General features: G+C 34.7%; 1 protein-coding gene across 17 annotated transcripts in view; it reads right to left on the bottom strand.

The window, feature by feature from the left end:
• LOC105463752 (macrophage scavenger receptor 1) overlaps window positions 1-20,494 on the bottom strand; it is a 764,939-nt gene that overhangs the window by 134,529 nt on the left and 609,916 nt on the right. For 16 of the 17 annotated variants that reach the window (XR_011607204.1, XR_011607203.1, XR_011607205.1 and 13 more), the window contains 4 exons: window positions 19,634-19,740; window positions 16,629-16,742; window positions 10,235-10,647; window positions 5,879-6,065 (listed from right to left, as the gene is read on the bottom strand). Coding sequence is in view for 13 of the 17 variants with exons in the window: in XM_071068600.1 (XP_070924701.1) it covers window positions 5,879-6,065; window positions 10,235-10,647; window positions 16,629-16,742; window positions 19,634-19,736 (817 nt within the window). In the remaining 4 variants the exon portion in view is untranslated. The remainder of the gene's footprint in view (window positions 1-5,878; window positions 6,066-10,234; window positions 10,648-16,628; window positions 16,743-19,633; window positions 19,741-20,494) is intronic. The other variant, XM_071068607.1, reaches the window with a different exon arrangement.

Below are 20,494 nucleotides of genomic sequence, written 5' to 3'. Positions count from 1 at the left end.
AGTTATAGGAATAATTCATAAATACTATCACAATAATCTGCCATAAAGAATTACCTTTACAAAACACATGCACAAAATCTACTATTTAGCTTCCTCCATGATCATTTCTTAAAAAGGAAAATTAAGATTCCTATATAACCACAAAAAAGTACTGATATATAATATGTGATAATCATCAATATCATAGATCAAAATTACCCAATTTACTAGAAAAGCAAACCCAGGCATATCATATCATTTAAAATTCTCAGATAACATAGCACTAATAATATCTGACTAAGTTTCCAGAGCTATGCTTCTCTAGTTTTTATTCATTACAAGCATTAATTTTCTACTTTGTTTTCAATCTTGTCTCATGTTCAGATCATCATAAAAATCTGCCACATCTTCTAGTCTATTGCTGCCTAAACCAGCATCTTTTTTTTCTAGTTTTCATTCTCATTGATTTAGATATGTTTAATCTGGAAGACACTTTAATTATTGTTTAACTAAACATATTTATAGAGGGTCAGAGAGTGACTTGCTCAGGGTCTTAAAGCTAGTCGGGTAAAATCAGAACTAGAACATTTCATTTCTTTCCTGACATCCTATGCTACCATGTTCTAAATTTAATTGACTTCGTTTTCCGTATCTTTTCTTCCATTATTCCTGAGCTGAGTTTTTTCTTTACACAGTGGTTAGATAAACTCACAATTCAGGTTTTTTCCTTTTGTTAAGTGGTCGGTTTTTGTTGTTGTTGTTGTTGTTGTTGTTGTTGTTTTCAGAGATGGGGTCTTGCTACTTTGCCTAGGCTGGTCTTGAACTCCTGGGCTCAAATGGCCCTCTTGTCTCAGCCTCCCAAAGTGCTGGGATTACACGGTCTCAGCCTCCCAAAGTGCTAGGATTACATTGTCTCAGCCTCCCTAAGTGCTGGGATTACAGGCATGAGCCTACAGTCCAGCTGTTAAAATCTCAGTAATTAATTGTACAAAACTCCAAATTCAAATGTCCTCAGTTGCTTTTTCATTTTCTCTACTATAAAAATCAATATTTCTTTTTTGGTGCTCTTATATCCTAGGAAGCCAATATATCTAAAATCTTTCCAAGTAAACAAAATGTTAGCTATTCTCACCACAGAGCCATATTATATTTCATTTCTCTTAAATAACTTTCTCTAGAGTTCATCTTTGCTTCTTTAAATCATGTTATCCCCAACTCTCCACCAAACTCTACTTCACCATTTCCACAATGAAATTGTATGTAGTACTTTAAGAGTCTAATTATTATAACTACTTGAGAAATGTATTAAAAATCTTTGTCTCTTTTAACTGTATAATTATTTAGTGATTATTAATACAAGGGAAGAAAGAACACAAAGTAATTACACTCATCCTACAATCAACACATGATAAAGGATAAAGCACTCATTAATTTCTAAAATATGCTTCTTAAGTTATAATTTAATTAATATATATTTTACGGCTAGGTGCTATAAGAGATATAAAGAATAGTTTCTAATTGAAGTAACTTGTGTCCAGGAAGAGTTAACACTGTTCTGGAAGAGAATATGAGATACTTTTAAACTTAACTATCACATTAAGTATTCTCTCACAAGAGAATACTTAATGTTCTGTATTAAGACAGAAATAAATGTCAGCTGGGCCTTACTATTGGTAGAACCAGCAAAGGTTTCATGTGAGAGGTAGCATCTTAAATGGACTTTGAATGATAAATAAGATATTTTCGAATACAAATCGAAGAGAAAATATTTCAAATAAAGGAAAATACATGAGGCAGCATGCACAAAGTACTGGGTGCATTAGAATCACAGTCAAATTAGTTGAAATATTTGATATACAAAAAAGACAAGGGAGGGAATGAAACATTCAAGATTAGTTAAGAGACACACTGAAGAAGATCTTGAGTACTACAGGCAAAATAGTATGTCTAATGAGGGGGCAACAGAGAGTCTTTATGCAATCTAAGACTTGCATTAGGAAGGCTGTATTCTACAAGGGTGCAAAAAGTATTACAGTCTGGGCAGGAAACAACTGCAACTCTGGCAAAGAAGTGATAAGAATAATTTATATGAGGATATAAAGAAACGACAAGGGAATAGAGAATACAGAACGGTGAGAACTAATAGTGGTCTTGGGAGATATAAAATAATTAAAATTGATAGCTTGCAAACCAGGAAGAATGACACTGCTATAACAGAGTGTAACTTGCTAAGAAGAAAGTGTGAGTTTCACTTATTCACTCATCACATATATAATTGCTCTCCCGCTATTTTCCAGGCACTCTGACAGGCATTGGGAATGCAGAGGTAGACAAGAAGGAGAAGACTTAACCTCACAGAGCTCACATTCTACTGGAGAAGATACAAGCTAAACAAGTAAGCAAATGTACAGATGACATAATTTCATATAGTGGTAAACACTATGGGGAGATTAAAGGAAATCATGGTAGAGAGAGATGGGGGAGGTTAGAGTGAGAATGGTGGAAGGTAGAGGAGGTAACTTCAAGTGGAGCCAAGAAGGAGTAGGGATGTAGAGAAGAACATTTCAAGAGAAAGAGAAAATGTCTAATGTTCATTATGGACAGCATGAAATGAAACAAGCACTTTCTCTTTATTAACTTTTACTTGTTCATGGCACTTAATTCTTCCACATTTCCAAGCAAGGCTGAAGGATGACAGAGGGAAGATTTAGAAAATTAGAGCACAGAAGTAGACAGGTGAAAGACCAAGTAGAAGTTTAAATTTCATCCCAAGACTAATGAGAAGATATTGGAGGATTTAAGCACAAGAGAGAAAAGACACATCTAGTGTAAAGAGAGAAACCACACAACCACACACAACTAGTAATTTGTGTGGGTTTTCTTAAATAGCATTGTTGTTTGTTTGTTTGCTCTATTTAGAATGGACTAAGAGCAGAGGCAGGGGAAAGCAACTGAGAAATGGATTCCAGACTGGGATATGGTTGCTTGAATGAGAGTAGTAATAGAGAATAAGAAGAAGTTTGATTTGAGATATTGTATGAAACAAGAATTAGTAGGATTTACAAATGGATTACATAGAGAATGAGAGCAGGGAAGTCAAAGACAGCTTCCAAGATCATGGAGTGAGCAGGTAGTTGGAAAATGACAAAACCATCAAAAAGACCGAAAATGCAACAGATTTGGGGAGGCAGATGGGGGTGGCTAGTTAAGAAGCGAGGATTTCGTTTTGAATTTGTAAAGCTTTGGACATTTATTTGAAATCCAAAGTGGAGGTATCTAATTGTTAGAGAAAAATCTGATTAATTCAAATTTTTCTTTATCATCTGTTTCACTATGATAAATACTATATGTGATATGTATTCTGTATAAGTAAGCTATAAAATACAACAATAATGAGAATATCCTTGCAACATCACAATCCAAGAAATCGGTATCTACCTAGATGTTCCCCCTTCTCATTCATCTATTTCCTTTTCACAGATAAACATTACCCTGAATTTTGTGTTTATCATTTTCTTAAATTTTAAAACAACCATTCTATTACATATTTATGTGTCTGTAAATTTACATTATTTAATTTTACTAACTATAAGCATTAGAAGTAAAAATTATCTATGTATCGTTTTCTGGGACTTGTTTTTATTTTTTTTTTCATTGTCATCACTTGATTATAAGGCTTCTTAATTTTCTCAAACTAATGTATTTGAAATGAAATCACATGAAGTTCTTAGTTCTGTTTTTCTAGTTGCTAATGATATAAAATGAGACAAAATATTAAAATCATGAAATAGAGCTTAACAGACATGGAAGCTGGAATGAGAACATCCAATATGAATTTTACGTCAGTTACAGAGGAAAAGAGAGAAAGAATTGTGAAGAAGCAACAGTCAAAGTGAATGAAGCTGGTTATATTCACAAACTGATAGACATAAATCTACTAATATAAGAAGTACAACAAATGTTAAATGGATAAATTATCAATACAAAAACACAGATAAGTAAAACTGCAGATATGAAAGACATAAAGAATGACAAACCGATTGGTGGCAGTCATTTTAAGAACCATAAGAAAAGCTTGAAGCCAGGGGACCAATATTTTCAGCACACTGATGGAAGTAATCAAAATAACTGTCAACCTAAGAAGTGTGTATGTAGTACAACAATTTCAAAGATCAAAACAAAATAGAGAAAATGAAATCAGAAGGTTTCATTACCAATTTACTTTCACTAAATGAACTTCCAAAAGATATACTTCAGGCAGAAGGAAAATAATCCCAGAAGAAATGACTGAGGTGCATGTATAAGGGAGAACAATTGGTAAATTCATGGGCAAATTTAAATAAATATTTGTTGTGGGTGAGTGATGACTATCTGAGCCAGTGGTGCAGAGTTAAATAATTAACCAAGATGGCTCTAGATAAAGAAAGACAGATTTATTAGCAAAAGCAGGAAAATACGTTGCAACGAGGCAATGAGCAGGCCAGCAGAAGAGAAACTGATTGCCAGGAAACAAAGGTTTGCTGAAGATTTTATAGAATAGTGTTTATACCATATGCTGAAGAGAGCTTGTGCAGTACTGATAAGCCGAGGTTACAGTGGGTTAACTTGCAGGTATCTGGTGATAAGTTTCATGCAGGAAGGACCTACATGTTCTGGACCATGAAGAAAGGCAGATTTATAGCTTCTCTTCTTTCTCTTTTTGCTTTCCCTGGTCCTACCAGCCTGACTACTTTTCCCTAATTAGGGCTCCACAATATTGTCTGTATAAAAAAAGAAAAATAATATTGACTAAGTTCTCGATTAAAAAACTAATGTAGAATGAGCTATACAAAAATATTAGCAGGAAACTAGGGAAGAGGATAATCAAAGCATTTTCAGTTCCTTGTGTATTTTAGGATGAACGTTAAGATACTGATCAACTATAGACTTCAAGATAAATGTTAAGGTCAACAATCAATAAAAATTACAAATATACTACAAAGTTTCTAAAACCTTTTTGGTAACTTTGGTAGAGAGAAAAATTCACCAAGAGAAAAATCTTCATGGCCAAAAGTGGCAATAAAGGAAAGCAAAAGAAACATAAAATAAACTGGAGAAAACCAGAGCACAAAATAAGAGAGTGGAAATAAATACAGTCAAAAGAGATGGTCAGATTATATATTTTTTAAAAAGAAAAGGTAAGTGTTCATTACAAGAGACAAACCTAAAATAAAGGATAACAAAAGGCAAAAGGTTGCAGTGAAAATATAGAAAAATACCTGCAAATTATTGAAATCAAAATATAGAAAAAATCTACAATGTAAAGCTAAAACTAAAATATCTAAAATGTAAAGCCAAAACTGAAAGTACATATATATATATATATATCTTTGGTAATATTGGTAGAGAGAAAAATTCTTATATATTCTATATGCATATATAGGCAAGATTTAGTTCACTGTTTTTCACTAAAAGGTGTTGCAGAAGAAATGGACAAATCCATCATTATTTTGGAGAGTTCAAAGGATCCTTTTAATTAATAATACAGTCAGGTAAGAAGTAAAAAAGACTGAAAGTTTTGAAAAAACATTATTAACAAGCTTGGTTTGTAAACATGTGAAGAAACTTGTAATTACAGAAAACTTGTATTCAGTACTTATGAGGTAGTTTTTAACAATGAGCAAATCATTAGACCTTAAGATATATTTGGCTTATCCCTTTCTATTTAAATGACACTCGGCTACTGGTTATTGTACCCTGTCTTGATCTGATTTTAATATTCTTTCCTCTGGGTATCTGCAGTAAATATATGCTCAAAAACTATTTATTTCAAACCGCAGGATTTCAAATATCAAATCTCTGCATGTATCAGTATATTTTAATATATGTCATTTTCTGGAGGAATGACAAGATGTTTTACCTTGAATTAAAGTGATATTTCTCAAGGTCTGAGAATGTTCCCAGTCTTTCAGTCTGAGATCATTGGTGATGTTATTCAGTACTTTCACTTCTCCTTTTATTTCCTGTTCCAAATGCACTTGTTCTTCTTTCATAGCCATAATTTCTGCTGATACATTGTAAACACGCTCCTCTAATTTACTGATTTCCTGTAAGACACAGTAGGCATTCACAACCTTTTACATACATAATTATCAAATATGAAAGTTCAAGAAACCCTCGGAGTTCAGGTTTTTAAAAACATATGACAGGAATTTTATGGAATAAAAATATGGAGATTAGAAAACTGTTTTGAAAGTAGTAATTCTTTAATTGTGAAACATTTCCTCTTTTGACTGAATGGCTGAATGTTTATAATCACAACCTCTTTCAAAAAATCAGTTTAATATATCTATGATATGTTTCTATTCCCATATATAGAGATGTCAAAATGCTAACAAAATTAAATAAACATCATAAGGTTTTAATTTATCTGAAGTAAAACATCTTCATACTGTACTTAGAGTGGCAACATATTCAAATTCCATAAATTTGATAGATTTATACGGGAAATTGTTTTATAGTAATAAGCAAAGTTTAATGTCATAAGCCTCAGTGGTGATGAACATTGACAATAGATTTTCATACCCAATAAAACCCCAAACTCGCATATTAACAGTGCTTTCCCTTCAATTTGCATTGCCTCTGTATTTGAGGCATTAGTATTTTGTGTCTTCAGATATATATATATTTTGTGTTTATTTATACATATGCATTCATAGACTTAGAGTGTGAAAAAGAGAGAGGATCTTCCTATATCCTGGAATATGCTTTTATATTTTACTCAATAATATATTAAGGATATTTATCTATTAAAATACTTTAGAGACTGACATTTTCAGTAATTTAGTGGAATTGAATCTATTTCTCAAAATTTATTTAGGATTCCTATTCATAGTGTTTTGAGCTGTGCACTTTTCTACAACTTTAAACAATGCTGCCATGAACGTCATTTTAAATGTATTTATATATTGATGTAAGTACTTCTATAGAACATCTTCCTGGAAGCGGATTTGACCAAAGGGACTAAACATTAAACAGTATTTTTGTTCAACCATTGCTGTACTTCTCTCTAAATATATGCGACCATTTTTCTTCCTCTTACTGCGTGTCAGTGCCCACTTTTTGCAGCTAAATACTGAGTACCCTTAATATATTTAAATTTGCATAATAAGAGTAGGTACATAGCAAATCATTATTATTTAACTTGTTTTTCAAATTATAGTGAGGTTAAAGCATCCAGTCATTCAATTTCTGACAATTAATATTAATTAATTTTTCTTTTAGACCCTTTGCTTGGTTTTCTCTTTTGGTGTTGGGCTTTCTCTTTTTGACGAACCAAATCTTCTCATCTATTCTGGTAATAATTTTTGTCTCTCTGTTCTACTTGTATCCCATTTTCTGTCTTCATTGTATGCTTTATCATTGTATTAATTACTCCTATGTTCTAAAGTTGATAAATACTCATTTCCCATTTGCACATGGAAATAAGCCCGTGGTATATTTTTCTTTAATCCAGATGTAAAGAGAAAATTACACTCTCCTGAGCTGGACTGGACTACACAAGCTGAGGTGAGAGGATCAAGATGGTCAGGAAGTAAGACCTTTGAAAATAAATGAATGTGCATCTAGATTTGCCTCTTCAATGACACTATACGTAAGCAGAGAGGCTTATCAGCTTTCACTGCTCTAACTGTGCCTTCTTCCAAACGAAACCTTATTCTAGATTAGAATTTCTCTGTCCTGCACCTCCTCCTTCCCTGACCATTTGACATTTTCTGTACATACCATCATCACAATAAAGGTGAAATGGTGAGCATGGATGTTTGTAGAGCACACCACCATGATAAATACGCTTGACTTAATTTAGGTGGCTAAAAATTGCTGCAAGTATGTCAGGTAGTTCTAGACGTTCAGCATAAAGTGTTAAGGGACTAGAAAGTGATTTTGCTTCCTAGAAACCAGGAATCACTCAGCTTTTTCATCATACCGAAAAGCTGAGGCTACTTTTTATTTTTATCTTTTTGAGATGGAGTCTCGCACTGTCACCGAGGCTGTAGTGCAATGGCATGATCTCGGCTCACTGCAACCTCCGACTCCTGGGTTCAAGTGGTTCTCCCAAGTAGCTGGGATTACAGGTGCACACCACCACACTGGGTTAATTTTTTTTATTTTATTTTATTTTTTTGTAGAGATGGAGTTTCACTATGTTGGCCAGACTGGCCTCAAACTCCTGACCTCGTGGTCTGCCCACCTTAGCCTCCCAAACTGCTGAGATTACAGGCGTGAAGCACTGCGGCCAGCCGATGAGGCTACCTTCTTATTCCCTTCTTTGAAAACTGCATATGGTGCTTACATTTGTCAAATTTCACTGGAAATTATTTTCCCTGGGAGGAGGAAAAGTGTGTTTAATTTCAAAATATCCTATACAGCATCCATGCACTCCCTCCACACGCTACCACCAGTCACCCTCCTAGAAACAGGCATTTAATTTTGTAGTCATACAGTCCTTTTGACCTCTATCGATGGAGATGATAGATGCCACCCCTGTTTTTCATTTGCTGCCAATGTTCTTCCTTTTTCTTTCAAATTAATGTTTGGTGTGTCCTTAATAAGTGTTATGCTGGTGTCACTTATAAGCCATTTCCTCAAATGACATTTACAAATTCAGGCATTCATTTAATTTATTCCTACATTGAGCTAAACATTCAAAGATCAATAAAATTATTCAAGCAATGGGGATGAGAGTCCCAACATTGTTTTTCAGTGTACACAGGAGTACACACACACACACACACACACACACACACACACACACTGGCACTGACCTAGTTCCTAAGTCTCTGTGAGTGACTACTGTTTCTAAAGATGTATATAAGTTTCAAAGTTTCACCATTCCCTTGTATTTCCTTTTCTAATGCTGGAATTCCCTCCAAAACGTGTCTACGCAAACTTGAACAGCTCACTGATACCAGATTTTGATTGTTTCCATTAACTATCACTTCAAACAGGTTCAAAATTTCTACCAACTTCCAAATGGTTTCCAATTTGCTTTCAATTTCTCACATATTTGGGTGCAAAAGCATACCACAGTCAGCGAGACACTGTGGCTCATGCCTGTAATCCCAGCACTTTGGGAAGCCAAGATGGGTAGATCACCTGAGGCTAGGAGTTTGAGACCAGCCTGACCAACATGGTACAAACCCCATCTCTACTAAAAATACAAAAATTAGCCAGATGTGGTGGCACGTGCCTTTGATCCCAGCTACATGGGATGCTGAGGCACGAGAATCACTTGAACCTGGGAGGCAGAGGTTGCAGTGAGCCAAGATCATGCCCTTGCACTCCAGCCTGGGCAACAGAGTGAGATTCCATCTCAAAAACAAAGAAACAAACAAAAGCACTCCATGGTCCTCCAGGATTTAATGCACTGCCAGAATCGAATGTATCCTTCTTCTTCCATCTCATCCAACTTCTCTCTCTCCTTACCTCATCTCAGTGCTCTTCTGACCCTATTTTTACATCAATAGTATTTCTTCTCCACTCTTCTTTCCCCCCAACTTAATCAATGTCTATCCCGATAACTAACATTTTAGCTTCCTCTCTTTTTTGTATCATCAAAACTATGGACAGTTTCTTCTTTGTACACTTTCTCTAATCTTTTGATAGCCCAATACTTTAATATCCCAATACCCTTTGATATACTTACTTATTAACAATGTAGGAAACACTGATAGATTTTAGAAGTGACATGGAATAGAAACGGAATATCAAGGCATTGGGATGAGGTTCACCAACAGACTCCCCATACACAAACTGTAATACCATTGTCTTCTGACACCTTAAGTTGAGGACCATGTACAAGTTCAAAAGTTCTGAGTGAAACTTACAAGTCAAAAAAATCTAAGCACATCAAATGGGTCTGTTGCAAAATTCACACATACAGAGTGTTCACGTCCCAAGATCTGCTAAGATACTCTAAAAATTATGATCGGTTTAGGCAGTCTAAAAAGACATTTTAACAGTATTTATAAAATATGTAAAGGGAGTCTATATTCAATGGGAAAATTTCCCCCTTTTTCTAAGAGTTTGGAGACAGCTAATCCATTTTAAATCCCTTAACATTCATTTAAAGTCTTTTGATAAGTTCACCACAGAAATCAGGGTAAACAGGATAATGAAACAGGGTTTGCAATTTTTGCTTTCCTGTACCGCCTAAGGCGAAGAGACTTGGATAGATTCAGTTCCAGCACGTGACCTTGCCGTCACAAACTCTTACCTCTTGTTGTTTGAAGGTTTTCTCTTGGATTTTGCCATTCAGCTTTTCTATGTTGAGCTGCAAATCAAGCAGTGTGGTATTCAAACTTATTAAGGACTTGGAGATTTCATCTATTGTATTCCCATGTCCCCGGACTGAGGAAAACAAGGTACTTAGCTGGAGAAGAATGTCATTAAATCTTTGATCAGTTGTCATGCTGAAGTTTTGGAAATGCTCTGCATCTATGAGATTGGCTTCCATGTCTGAAATGTGCTGGATTCTCTTCTCCATGTTGCTCATGTGTTCCATAAAGACTTCTTGAAATCTCGTTTCCGCTTCACTGTCATTTCCTTTTCCTGTGAGACTTTGAGTTATATCGTCTGCATTAGTAGAACCAATGGAGCAATTCTTCGTTTCCCACTTCAGAAGCTGAGCTGTATATTTAAGTAAAAATAAACCAGTCATGGTCTGATCCTTAAATGCACACACTATCCCATCCCATATCATTCCCTTCCGTTCATTTTATTCCATTCCATTCCAACATTTTTAATGCTAGGCTAAATCAAGTATTCACTTTTCATCTACAATGTGTGAACTACGCTAAGTATATTGCTGAGAAGCACACATTCTCCCTTTCCCATTTTATGTTAAGATGATTCCAGGATTATATCATGCTTTCTGAATTGCTGCTTATAGGAATCTTCTTGGCCACTGATTTTGGTTTTGCCAATTCAAAACAATTTCTATAGATTATGAAAGGCAATGTATCTACAGAACTGTTGTTAGAATAAAGTGAACTAATGCTTAATCCAGTTTCTGAAGCAAGCCTGTTGAATAAGTTAACAATGATAATGATGATCATGAGGATGACAAAAGCAATATGTGGTTAAAAACTGGTATCATGAACAGTATGGATAAATTGTTGGTTTATCTTCATTCTTTCACTTGAGCTGCCAGAAGGTGTCATTTTCAGTTAACACAGACCTAATTCACAGTTGGTAGAGCAGGAAGTTGGGCAAATACTTTTTTTTCTCTTTATAAAGGTACTATTCTCATAACACTCCTTTTTAACTATTATAAAATATATATTCACAGCAGAAAATTTAGAAAATATAGATAATATGAAAAAACAATTTACCATGAATCTCTCATCCTAGCTTAAACTCTAGGATTTTGGTGTATATGTCTCAAACCTTATCATATTATTAATCTTAAAATGTGACGTTTTTAAATAATCTGGACACCACTTTTTAATGTAATGCTCTATCATAACTTTTTCATATTATTAATATTTAATATTGTTCTACAAAAATAATTTAAGAAACTCCATTGTATTATATGCATGGATCTGCCAGATTTATTTTAGAAAACAGCTGTATGTAGTTTGCCTCTGTTTTCAGTAATATAGTCAATGTTTTGATGAACAATCTTGTGATTAATTATTTACCAAATTTAAAAAATTGCATTCCAAAACAGTATTTTAGGAACATAGCAAGTTGCTGATAGATATCCCCAAATGGGCATGTGTTCTCTAAACAAGCTAATTATCATTCTGAAATAATCTAAAGCAATATGTTTTATAGTTTCAAAAAATAAAAGGCATAAACATTAACTTTTTATACAAAAATAGGCGGGGTGCATTGGCTTATGCCTATAATCCCAGCACTTTGGGAGACTGAAGCAGGTGGATCACGAGGTCAGGAGATCAAGACCATCCTGGCCAACATGATGAAACCCTGTCTCTATTAAAAATACAAAAATTAGCTGGCATGGTGGCGGGCACCTACAGTCCCATGTACTCAGGAGGCTGAGGCAGGAGAATCGTTTGAACCTGGAAGGCAGAGGTTGCAGTGAGCTGAGATCATGCCACTGTACTCCAGCCTGGGCAACAGAGCGAGATTCCATCTCAAAACAAAACAAATTCTTAATTATAGACAATGAGGAAAATGTTAAGCACAATCTTATCACTATTCAGTGATGGCTGAGCTTTTCTGTTTTCCTGTATTTCTATATATGTATCTGTTTATACCTTTTACTGACATGTATGTTACTCATATTCATATTAGATTGGATGTATAAGATTTTCCACATTTGACAATTATGGAACAATAAAAAGAATAATTTCATATTGCTAAAAAATATATGCAGCTCCACCTGAGTCTATCAATTTTCTTAATAAAAGTGATATGATGACAGTACAATTTTTATAGATTTTTGAGAATTAAACAACACAAGAAAAACATTTAGTTCTACCCCTAACTCAAGGGTTTTGTTCCATAAATGAGAGCTTGGTGTTTACACAGAATCTAGTTCCCTGATTCTAGAATCTTCCTACACTACTCCATTACCAACTAGGCTACTCCGAACAAGTTACTTATCCCTCTCCTTGCTTTGGTTTTCTCAATTTGTAAAAGTAACAATTACCTCAACAATGGTGCTGAGCACAAATGAAACAGGCATATCTATTCCTCTACAGTGCCTCATAAATGAGAGATACTATCTATCAGTTATATCCACCGTATTTACTACCTTTGCTTAAAGAGGCTGTGGTTGGATCACCTGAGGTCAGGAGTTCGAGACTAGCCTGGCGAACATGGTGAAATCCCGTCTCTACTAAGAATGTAAAAATTAGCTGGGCGTGGTGGCACACACCTATAATCCCATCTACTCTAGATGCTGAGGCAGGAGAATTGCTTGAGCCTGGGAGGTGGAGGTTGCAGTGAGCCGAGATCCTGCCACTGCACTCCAGCCTGGCTGACAGAGCTAGACTCTGTCTCAAAAAAAAAAAAAAGAAGAAGTTGTTTGATGAGCATTACTACTGTAGCTATTATTAGATTAAGAGTGTCATCCTAAATATGTAGTTAAATTCTAATTTCAAAAAATATATGATACCATATTTTTCCTGGTTTTATTAATTTAATATTAGCTTATCTGAAATAACAAAATGTGTGTGACAATATTTTGATGTGATCTACAATAGAATTTGTATTGAGTATGTTATTCTGTATTTCTTAATGTATCAATAGCTTGGAAATAAAAGTGTATTTCTTAACTGTATTTCATCACATTTACTAAATTCAGTGTGGGGAGCAAGTTTTGGGTTGACAGCGTCGTCCATGCATTCGTTAATTCTATGATTTAATTATTATATACTATGCGGAAAGCACTGCTTGAGTAACTCTGGGAATAAAAGAACAATCAGGAATGGAATTTGACTGTAACAATCAGAAGCCCAAATAAACATTTTTTTCAAAATTACTTCAAAATTTTCCTCTAGCATTGTCCTTTTTTGATTATTATTTCTTTTGAAGTAGCAGTTAAGAATTTAGATTCTAGAATAGAACTGCCTAGATTAGCAATTCTGGCTCTGCACTTTATAAACTATGGCATTGGACAAGTTACTTAATCTGTCATTGCCTCTATTTCACCATCTGTGTAAATGGGGTACTAACAGTCAGTGTCCAAATAATTAAATGAACTATATGTAAAATACTTAGACAACTTCCTGGCATGTAATAAGCATTTGATAAGTTTCAGATTTTTGCTATTATTAATATTTCGATTCAAGATGTGTGATTCAAGTACCTATATGCCCAATATTGATTGACTATGGGGAATTAGCATTGTTGTGATAAAAATATTTTTCTGGAGTTGGATGTTACCATGAACACAGTTATCTCTATGCTTTATTTTACTATGCACATTGCCCTTATTACTCAGCCATATAGTTTTACTTTCATTGGAAATAAGATTTATCAGTAAAGCTAATATTTTTCACAATATGGAAAGAGAAGCCCCAATTTGACTAAGGTCACATGACCAACTATTTTTAATTTGACAACAAGTTAAACATGAGTTGACAGTAAATGCTACATTTTATTAACAGATCTAAAAACACAAATTGCCTGTTTCATCAAACCCTGAGTGAAAACTAATTTTTCATTAAAATGTTAACTTTTTGTCGTATATCTAGGTAAAGAATGCCAGGGTTTATATTTCAAAAGTTCACTTATTTTTATTGGAGAGATGGCATTTTGTGACTTTTCTGTTTCACATATGAAAGGAGACAGAATTTTATGGTCTGTGAAAAAACCTAAGGACAGGGTTATATTTGATTCTATAGATCATAACTACTCTTTCATATTAGAATTATCTTTTCCTACCCCCAATGGATATTGTTTTCAGCTAAAGAATTTTTAGTATTTCAGTAACAATTTATACATATATAAACCTAAATTCTTGATTTTTCCTTATTGTTCTGACACAGTATTATGTTGTCACACTGATAGTGTTTCAGCAGCTTCTTTAAGGAAAGGTTGTAAATGGAATAAACCTTATAATTAAGAAAATAACCCTCAATATATAATTCACTTCATATTTAGAGTTTTATATATAATATTCTATTTCACCCATCAATTCATAGTTGCCAAACTTCTATCATTTTAGGGATCTATTTTGTCTACATTTGTAATTTTTTATGCCAGTAGAGATATATATTGCTTTTCCGTTTCTTTTAGAAAAATGTACTGATCTACAACTTAATTAAAGTTGTAAGTGGATTGTCAATTATTTCTTATTAATACATAATAAACATAGTGAAGCCTTTTCCAAATTCTGGTGAATCCGGTACTGATGTGAACTTATAAAATTTGAACATTCTTAGCATCTAGTCAATTTTAGTAGGTACCTATTGTAGTTTTAGTAAACAGACTAGTTCAATCGTTGTAAACTCCAGAACAAATCTGTTGACTTGGTAGTATTTTCTAATAGCTCAGGGACTTTGAACTTGGTTAGAACCTTGAATTATTTTCTGACTCCTGTCTGCATTCTGCATGAGCCTATCAGAAGCTGCAGTCCCTGGTCTTGGCTCTGCAGGCAGTGATTTGCATAAAAGTGATGAAATGTACTCAAATTCTAATTGGCTTATAGGCAATAATCCCAACAATGAAGCATCCTTTAGTTAAGCATTTCAAATTACAGATAAGCATAGACATAAACAAACATACAGATAACCTTGATTATGAGGAAATTGACTGTTTAATGCCAAACATTAACATGCCCTTTTACTCAGACAACAATAGTTTGGTTGGTTGGTTTGGTTGTTATGGTTGGATTTTTGTTTTAGTTCATTTTTAACGGTCAAAAAGAAGTTAATTGTTACCTGTGGGAAATATTTTCTTGAGGTGACTTTTTTGTTTTTTGTTGGCCAACCATATTGTTTTATAAAAACTTAATTAAACTGGGAGACAATAGACCAGAGGTTAGGGTTCAGAAGTCTTGGATGGGAACTCCAGCTCCAATACTGAGCTGTCTGAATTTTCTTATGTAGATAATGAGAATAATTACAGTATCTATACAGAGGTTAATTGTAAGGGTATATTATTGTTTTTATCATTTCTTTCTTAGTGAAATTTTTGCTCTGTCTTGGAATACTTCCTTAGACTGCCCTGTAGCAGAGGAAGTTTGGCCTGGTCTTTAGAAACTTTTTGTTGTTGTTGTTAAGCTGCTTAGTATGCACATAAAAATGTATCTTATTCCCCGCATATCTCTTATTAGAGCATATGGGCAGACATTTTATCAGTCATATAGAGAAGAGGAGAGCTATAAGGCATATAAATTCAAATGCCGATCAAAATACACCAAATCCATCCAAAATGCTACAAGGGGAATAATATTTACATATGTGCTTAAGGTGTATACAAGCTATCTACCCTTGTAGAAACAGTCAAATCTAACTCCAGTTCAAGTCAGCCTCTCCAAAGAAATATGTACCTCAAGAACATCATTTTGAGCCCAAGTAACAAGTTCTATATTTTTTCTTTGAGAGGATGCTATCAGGTTATTTTTAGAGATATTTTAAATAATATCCCTGTGAAAAGTATGGTCATATAAACTGGATTTCACTAAGTTGTATGCCATTATTCTACAAGGTCTCCTCTCTTTAAAAACTGACAGAAATATTTTTTCCTCTCTCAGTACTAAGAATAGAAGAGCTTCTCCTGGACAACAGGTTTGTTTGTTATATTACAGCCATTGTTAATGTAAATGATCACGTTATTTCTTCACAATGGTAAAACAAATACTTTGGAAATTTGTCACCCACATTAGAAAGAGAGGACTCTAAAGGATAATATATTTTTGAAAGCGTTTAGTCCTTTTCATTTTACTTTTACAAATCTGTATTTTTATCTTGCACTTCTTATTTTCATTCTATTTTGTTTTTTCTAATTTAAAAACTATTCTTTCTACTTTGCAGAATCTGTTTTTTAATTTAATAAATTTGAAGGACTCTTTGTAATATAGTGTTTTCTTTATGAATGTACCATATATAAAAGACTGAATGCTTCTTTTTCGCTGTGGCAATGAATAATTCACGGGATGAGTTACTAAATTTCAGAACTCTGGATTACGTTACCTGCCACTATTCCAATGAGAGGGATGAGAACTGCAAACACAAGGAGGTAAAGGGCAATCAGTGCAGCTTTGAAGGACTTCAGTTTCTCTTGAAGGGGAGGGCTGTTTTTAGGATCTAATAAAACAAAAAAGCCCAGCCTACTGTTAGAAACTGTTATCTTCTTCCATAATTAAAATTGTTTTAATCTCCAATTACATTGTTACTACCAAGCCTATTGGAATAAAAAACAAGAAAAAAATGGTCCACATTTATGCAGTAGAAAGCAAAGGGACAGTCATAGGAAAAGCCAATCCAGGTATTATTATAGACCCTTGATTGACTTATCCACTCACTAAATATCCACAAGAAAGTTACCATGCTCTACAAGTTGTGCTTGTCTGATTTTTTGGAATCAGTTGGTAAATTTGAATATTGACACTTACATATACAAACATAAATTTTATTCAGTGTTCACATGGGAAGATATTCTGGATGACAATAAAATTTTCTAAAGTAACTATGTAATTTTTAATATTTTAAAATCAGATAAGGGAAATATTTATTTTCAATGACTACAATGTTAAAATAATTTTATTGTCCAATTCCTTCTCAGTAGTTTTGTATTTGGATACCTCTTATGATTTGAATACAATGTAAACAATATTTAAGAAAAATGAAATAAACCAAGTGATTCACATTTTGACTAATCTTTAGAATGGATCAATGAAGCCCACCTTCTCTATATTTCAGAACATATTAATAACAACAACCTTTTATTCATATGCACTTATATGGCACTGTGATTTATATAATGAGATATTAATTGTAGTAGAGACAAATCAATATAGAGGGGAAATAGTAGATGAGGAAGTCCTTTCTCTGATTAGGTGAATACAATGGTCATTAAAAATTTATTTTCTATGGTCATTGCTTTCATTGATCAATTAAGAAAAAAAGTAAATTTTACTTTCAGGTTGCAACAAACAAGGTTAAGGTATTGAAAAGAAAAGAAGAGAACTTTTTTTTTTTTTTTTTTTTGAGACGTAGTCTCGCTCTGTCGCCCAGGCTGGAGTGCAGTGGCATGATCTCGGCTCACTGCAAGCTCTGCCTCCCGGGTTCACGCCATTCTCCTGCCTCAGCCTCCGGAGTAGCTGGGACTACAGGCACCCGCCACCTCGCCCGGCTAAGTTTTTGTAGTTTTAGTGGAGTTGGGGTTTCACCGTGTTAACCAGGATGGTCTGGATCTCCAGATCTGGTGATCTGCCCACCTAGGCCTCCCAAAGTGTTGGGATTACAGGCCTGAGCCACTGTGCCCGGCCAAGAAAGTTTTTAAAAAGTAAAGAAAAGAAAAGAGCTGGATGCAGTGGCTCAAGCCTGTAATCCCAACACTTTGGGAGGCCGAGGCGGGAGGATGGCTTGAGCCTAGGAGTTTTGAGACCAGCCTGGGCCATGTGGAGAAACCCTGTCTCTACAAGAAATATAAAAAGTAGCCAGTCGTGGTAGCATGTCCCTGTAATCCAAGCTACTTAGGAGGCTGAGGTGGGAGAACTGCTTGAGCCCGAGAGGTTGAGGCTGCAACAGGCTGTTATCACACCACTGTACTCCAGCCTAGGCGAAAAAGTGAGATCCTGTCTCAAAAAAAAAAAAAAAAAAAAAAAGACAAGACAGAAAAGGAAAGGAAAGAAAAGATTGAAGGAAAAAAGAAAAAGAACCCATAATAGAAGCAAGTTGAGGTGTGGTCCACCCGCCAGGTTGATTAAGCCTGAAAAGTAGGAGTCATTTTCTTCATCTCTAAATTATCATCACAAATGTAAATTCTACCTTTTAAATAGCTCTCAAACATTTCGATTGCTTTTTCTCTGCTCCCAATGACTCTCTCCTCCTTCTTCAAACACTCATTATTTCTGTGTGTAACAGCCCTCACTATTATCTTTACTTGTATGTGTCTCGCTTGTGCCACATCCTCCCATCCACCCTTTATACAGAACACAAGATCCACTGTCACCCTGGAGTTGAGGCCTGTATTTCAGGTTTGCTATGCAAGAACTCATAAATGAGCCTTTAACTTTGTATATGCTGCTTCTTCACACTGAAATGTCTTCTCTGTCTTTTCCGCCTCCACCCATCCCCTTAGCGATATGTATTTATACTTTTAGGTTGAGCAGAATTATAAGTAACTCCTCCTGACACCTTAAACGATCCTGTTGAGATACAGCTGAGTATTGCTACTTTTGAGCTGTTGTCATAACCTGTGCAAACGTGTTTCACCACTGCTATACGGGGTTGAACTGTGTGCCCGCAAAAGATATGTTGAAGTTTTAACCACAGGTACCTGTGAAAGTGAGTTTATTTGGAAATAGGGTCTTTGGAGATGTAATCAAGTTAAAATGAAGTGATACTGGATTAGGGTGAACCCTAATCTAAAGTCTGATGTCTTTGTAAGAAAAGAACAAATGGCTACACAGAGAAGACCACATGAAGAAGGAGGGAGAGATGAGAGTGGTGCAGCTACAAAGGCAAGGAACACTAAGGACTGCCAGGAGCCCCTAGAAGCTGGGAGGAGACACAGGAAGGTTCTTCCCTAGAGTCTTCAAAAAGGCACATGGTCTGACACCTGCATTTTAGACTTCTGGGTCTCAGAACTGTGAGTGAATAAATTTCTGTTGTTTTAAGCCTCCCAATTTGCAGCCATTTGTTACAATAACTCTAGAAAACAAATACAGGCACCTACTACCCATGATTTTCAAATATTAGTTCACGGTGCTAGGATCATATTTATCTCCAGGACCTAATTATAGCTGGGAAGTCAGAGGGCTCAATCAGTGTTGTAGATTAATTTAATTTCATATAATACTGCCTTACTTTTATTTAAGCTTATTTTTATTCTGTCTCAAGAACACCCCTATTTGTCAAATAAGTGTTATTTTAACATCCATATACATTTAAGGTAAGTCTCAACACTATAATTTTATATATTGTCAAAAACTCTAAGAATGACCTCCATGGGCAGCCCATCCCCCACTTACTCGGAGGAAGCAGAGCTGTCATTGAGCGAGCATCAAATTTCACAGATTCGGAGCAGCTATCAACGTCCTCCTGCTGATCACGAAAGCAATCCCACTGCTCCATACTTCTGTGAAACAAATGGAAAAATATATTAATTCCACATGAAATGGCTAGGGCTCTTTTGCATAGTGTTTTAAACTGAAATTTCAGTTTGAAATGGAATCTACATTCTGTGACACAATCTATAATAAATAACATTTAATTTTAGCAAAAAACCATATTTTGTTAAATTTGTATATCTGTCATATACAGCAATATATTAAAGTTACCCATAAGTTTTAACTTGCATGTAAAAAGACAGATGTATGTGGAACCCTCTCATGTATCTTTCTGTGTGCAAATGTGTATCTCTATTTTTAGAGGTACGTTTATTGAGTGTGGGAAAAGAGGTAGCTCTTCTTTCTTAGCTGAAAAATTTTTTACAAGTGACAGAAAATAACTTGTAAAATGATTTAATCAGTAATTTAATAGGGTAAAAGGAAGGAAACAAAAGAAACGTCTGGATCTGAATAACCTGATTTCACTTCTCACAAAAGTCAATTTTCCCAGATAATTATTTTAATTTGCCTCTACCTGAGAAAAGAGAGGATTTGAGCACTATGCCTGCCTTCCTCCATCCTCTTCCTCCACAGTGTTTAAATCCATTAGAGATCATAGTCCTTGTCCATATCAACATAGGATTCAGGAAAACCAGTGATGGTGAGCATTTTTTCATGTGTCTGTTGGCTGCATAAATGTCTTCTTTTGAGAAGTGTCTGTTCATATCCTTCACCCACTTTTTGATGGGGTTGTTTAATTTTTTTTTCTTGTAAATTTGTTTA

Source organism: Macaca nemestrina, chromosome 8, assembly GCF_043159975.1.
Source record: "Macaca nemestrina isolate mMacNem1 chromosome 8, mMacNem.hap1, whole genome shotgun sequence".
Lineage (NCBI taxonomy): Eukaryota > Metazoa > Chordata > Mammalia > Primates > Cercopithecidae > Macaca > Macaca nemestrina.
The sequence above is the reverse complement of the archived record's forward strand: the minus strand, read 5'-3'. Positions and strand labels throughout refer to the sequence as shown.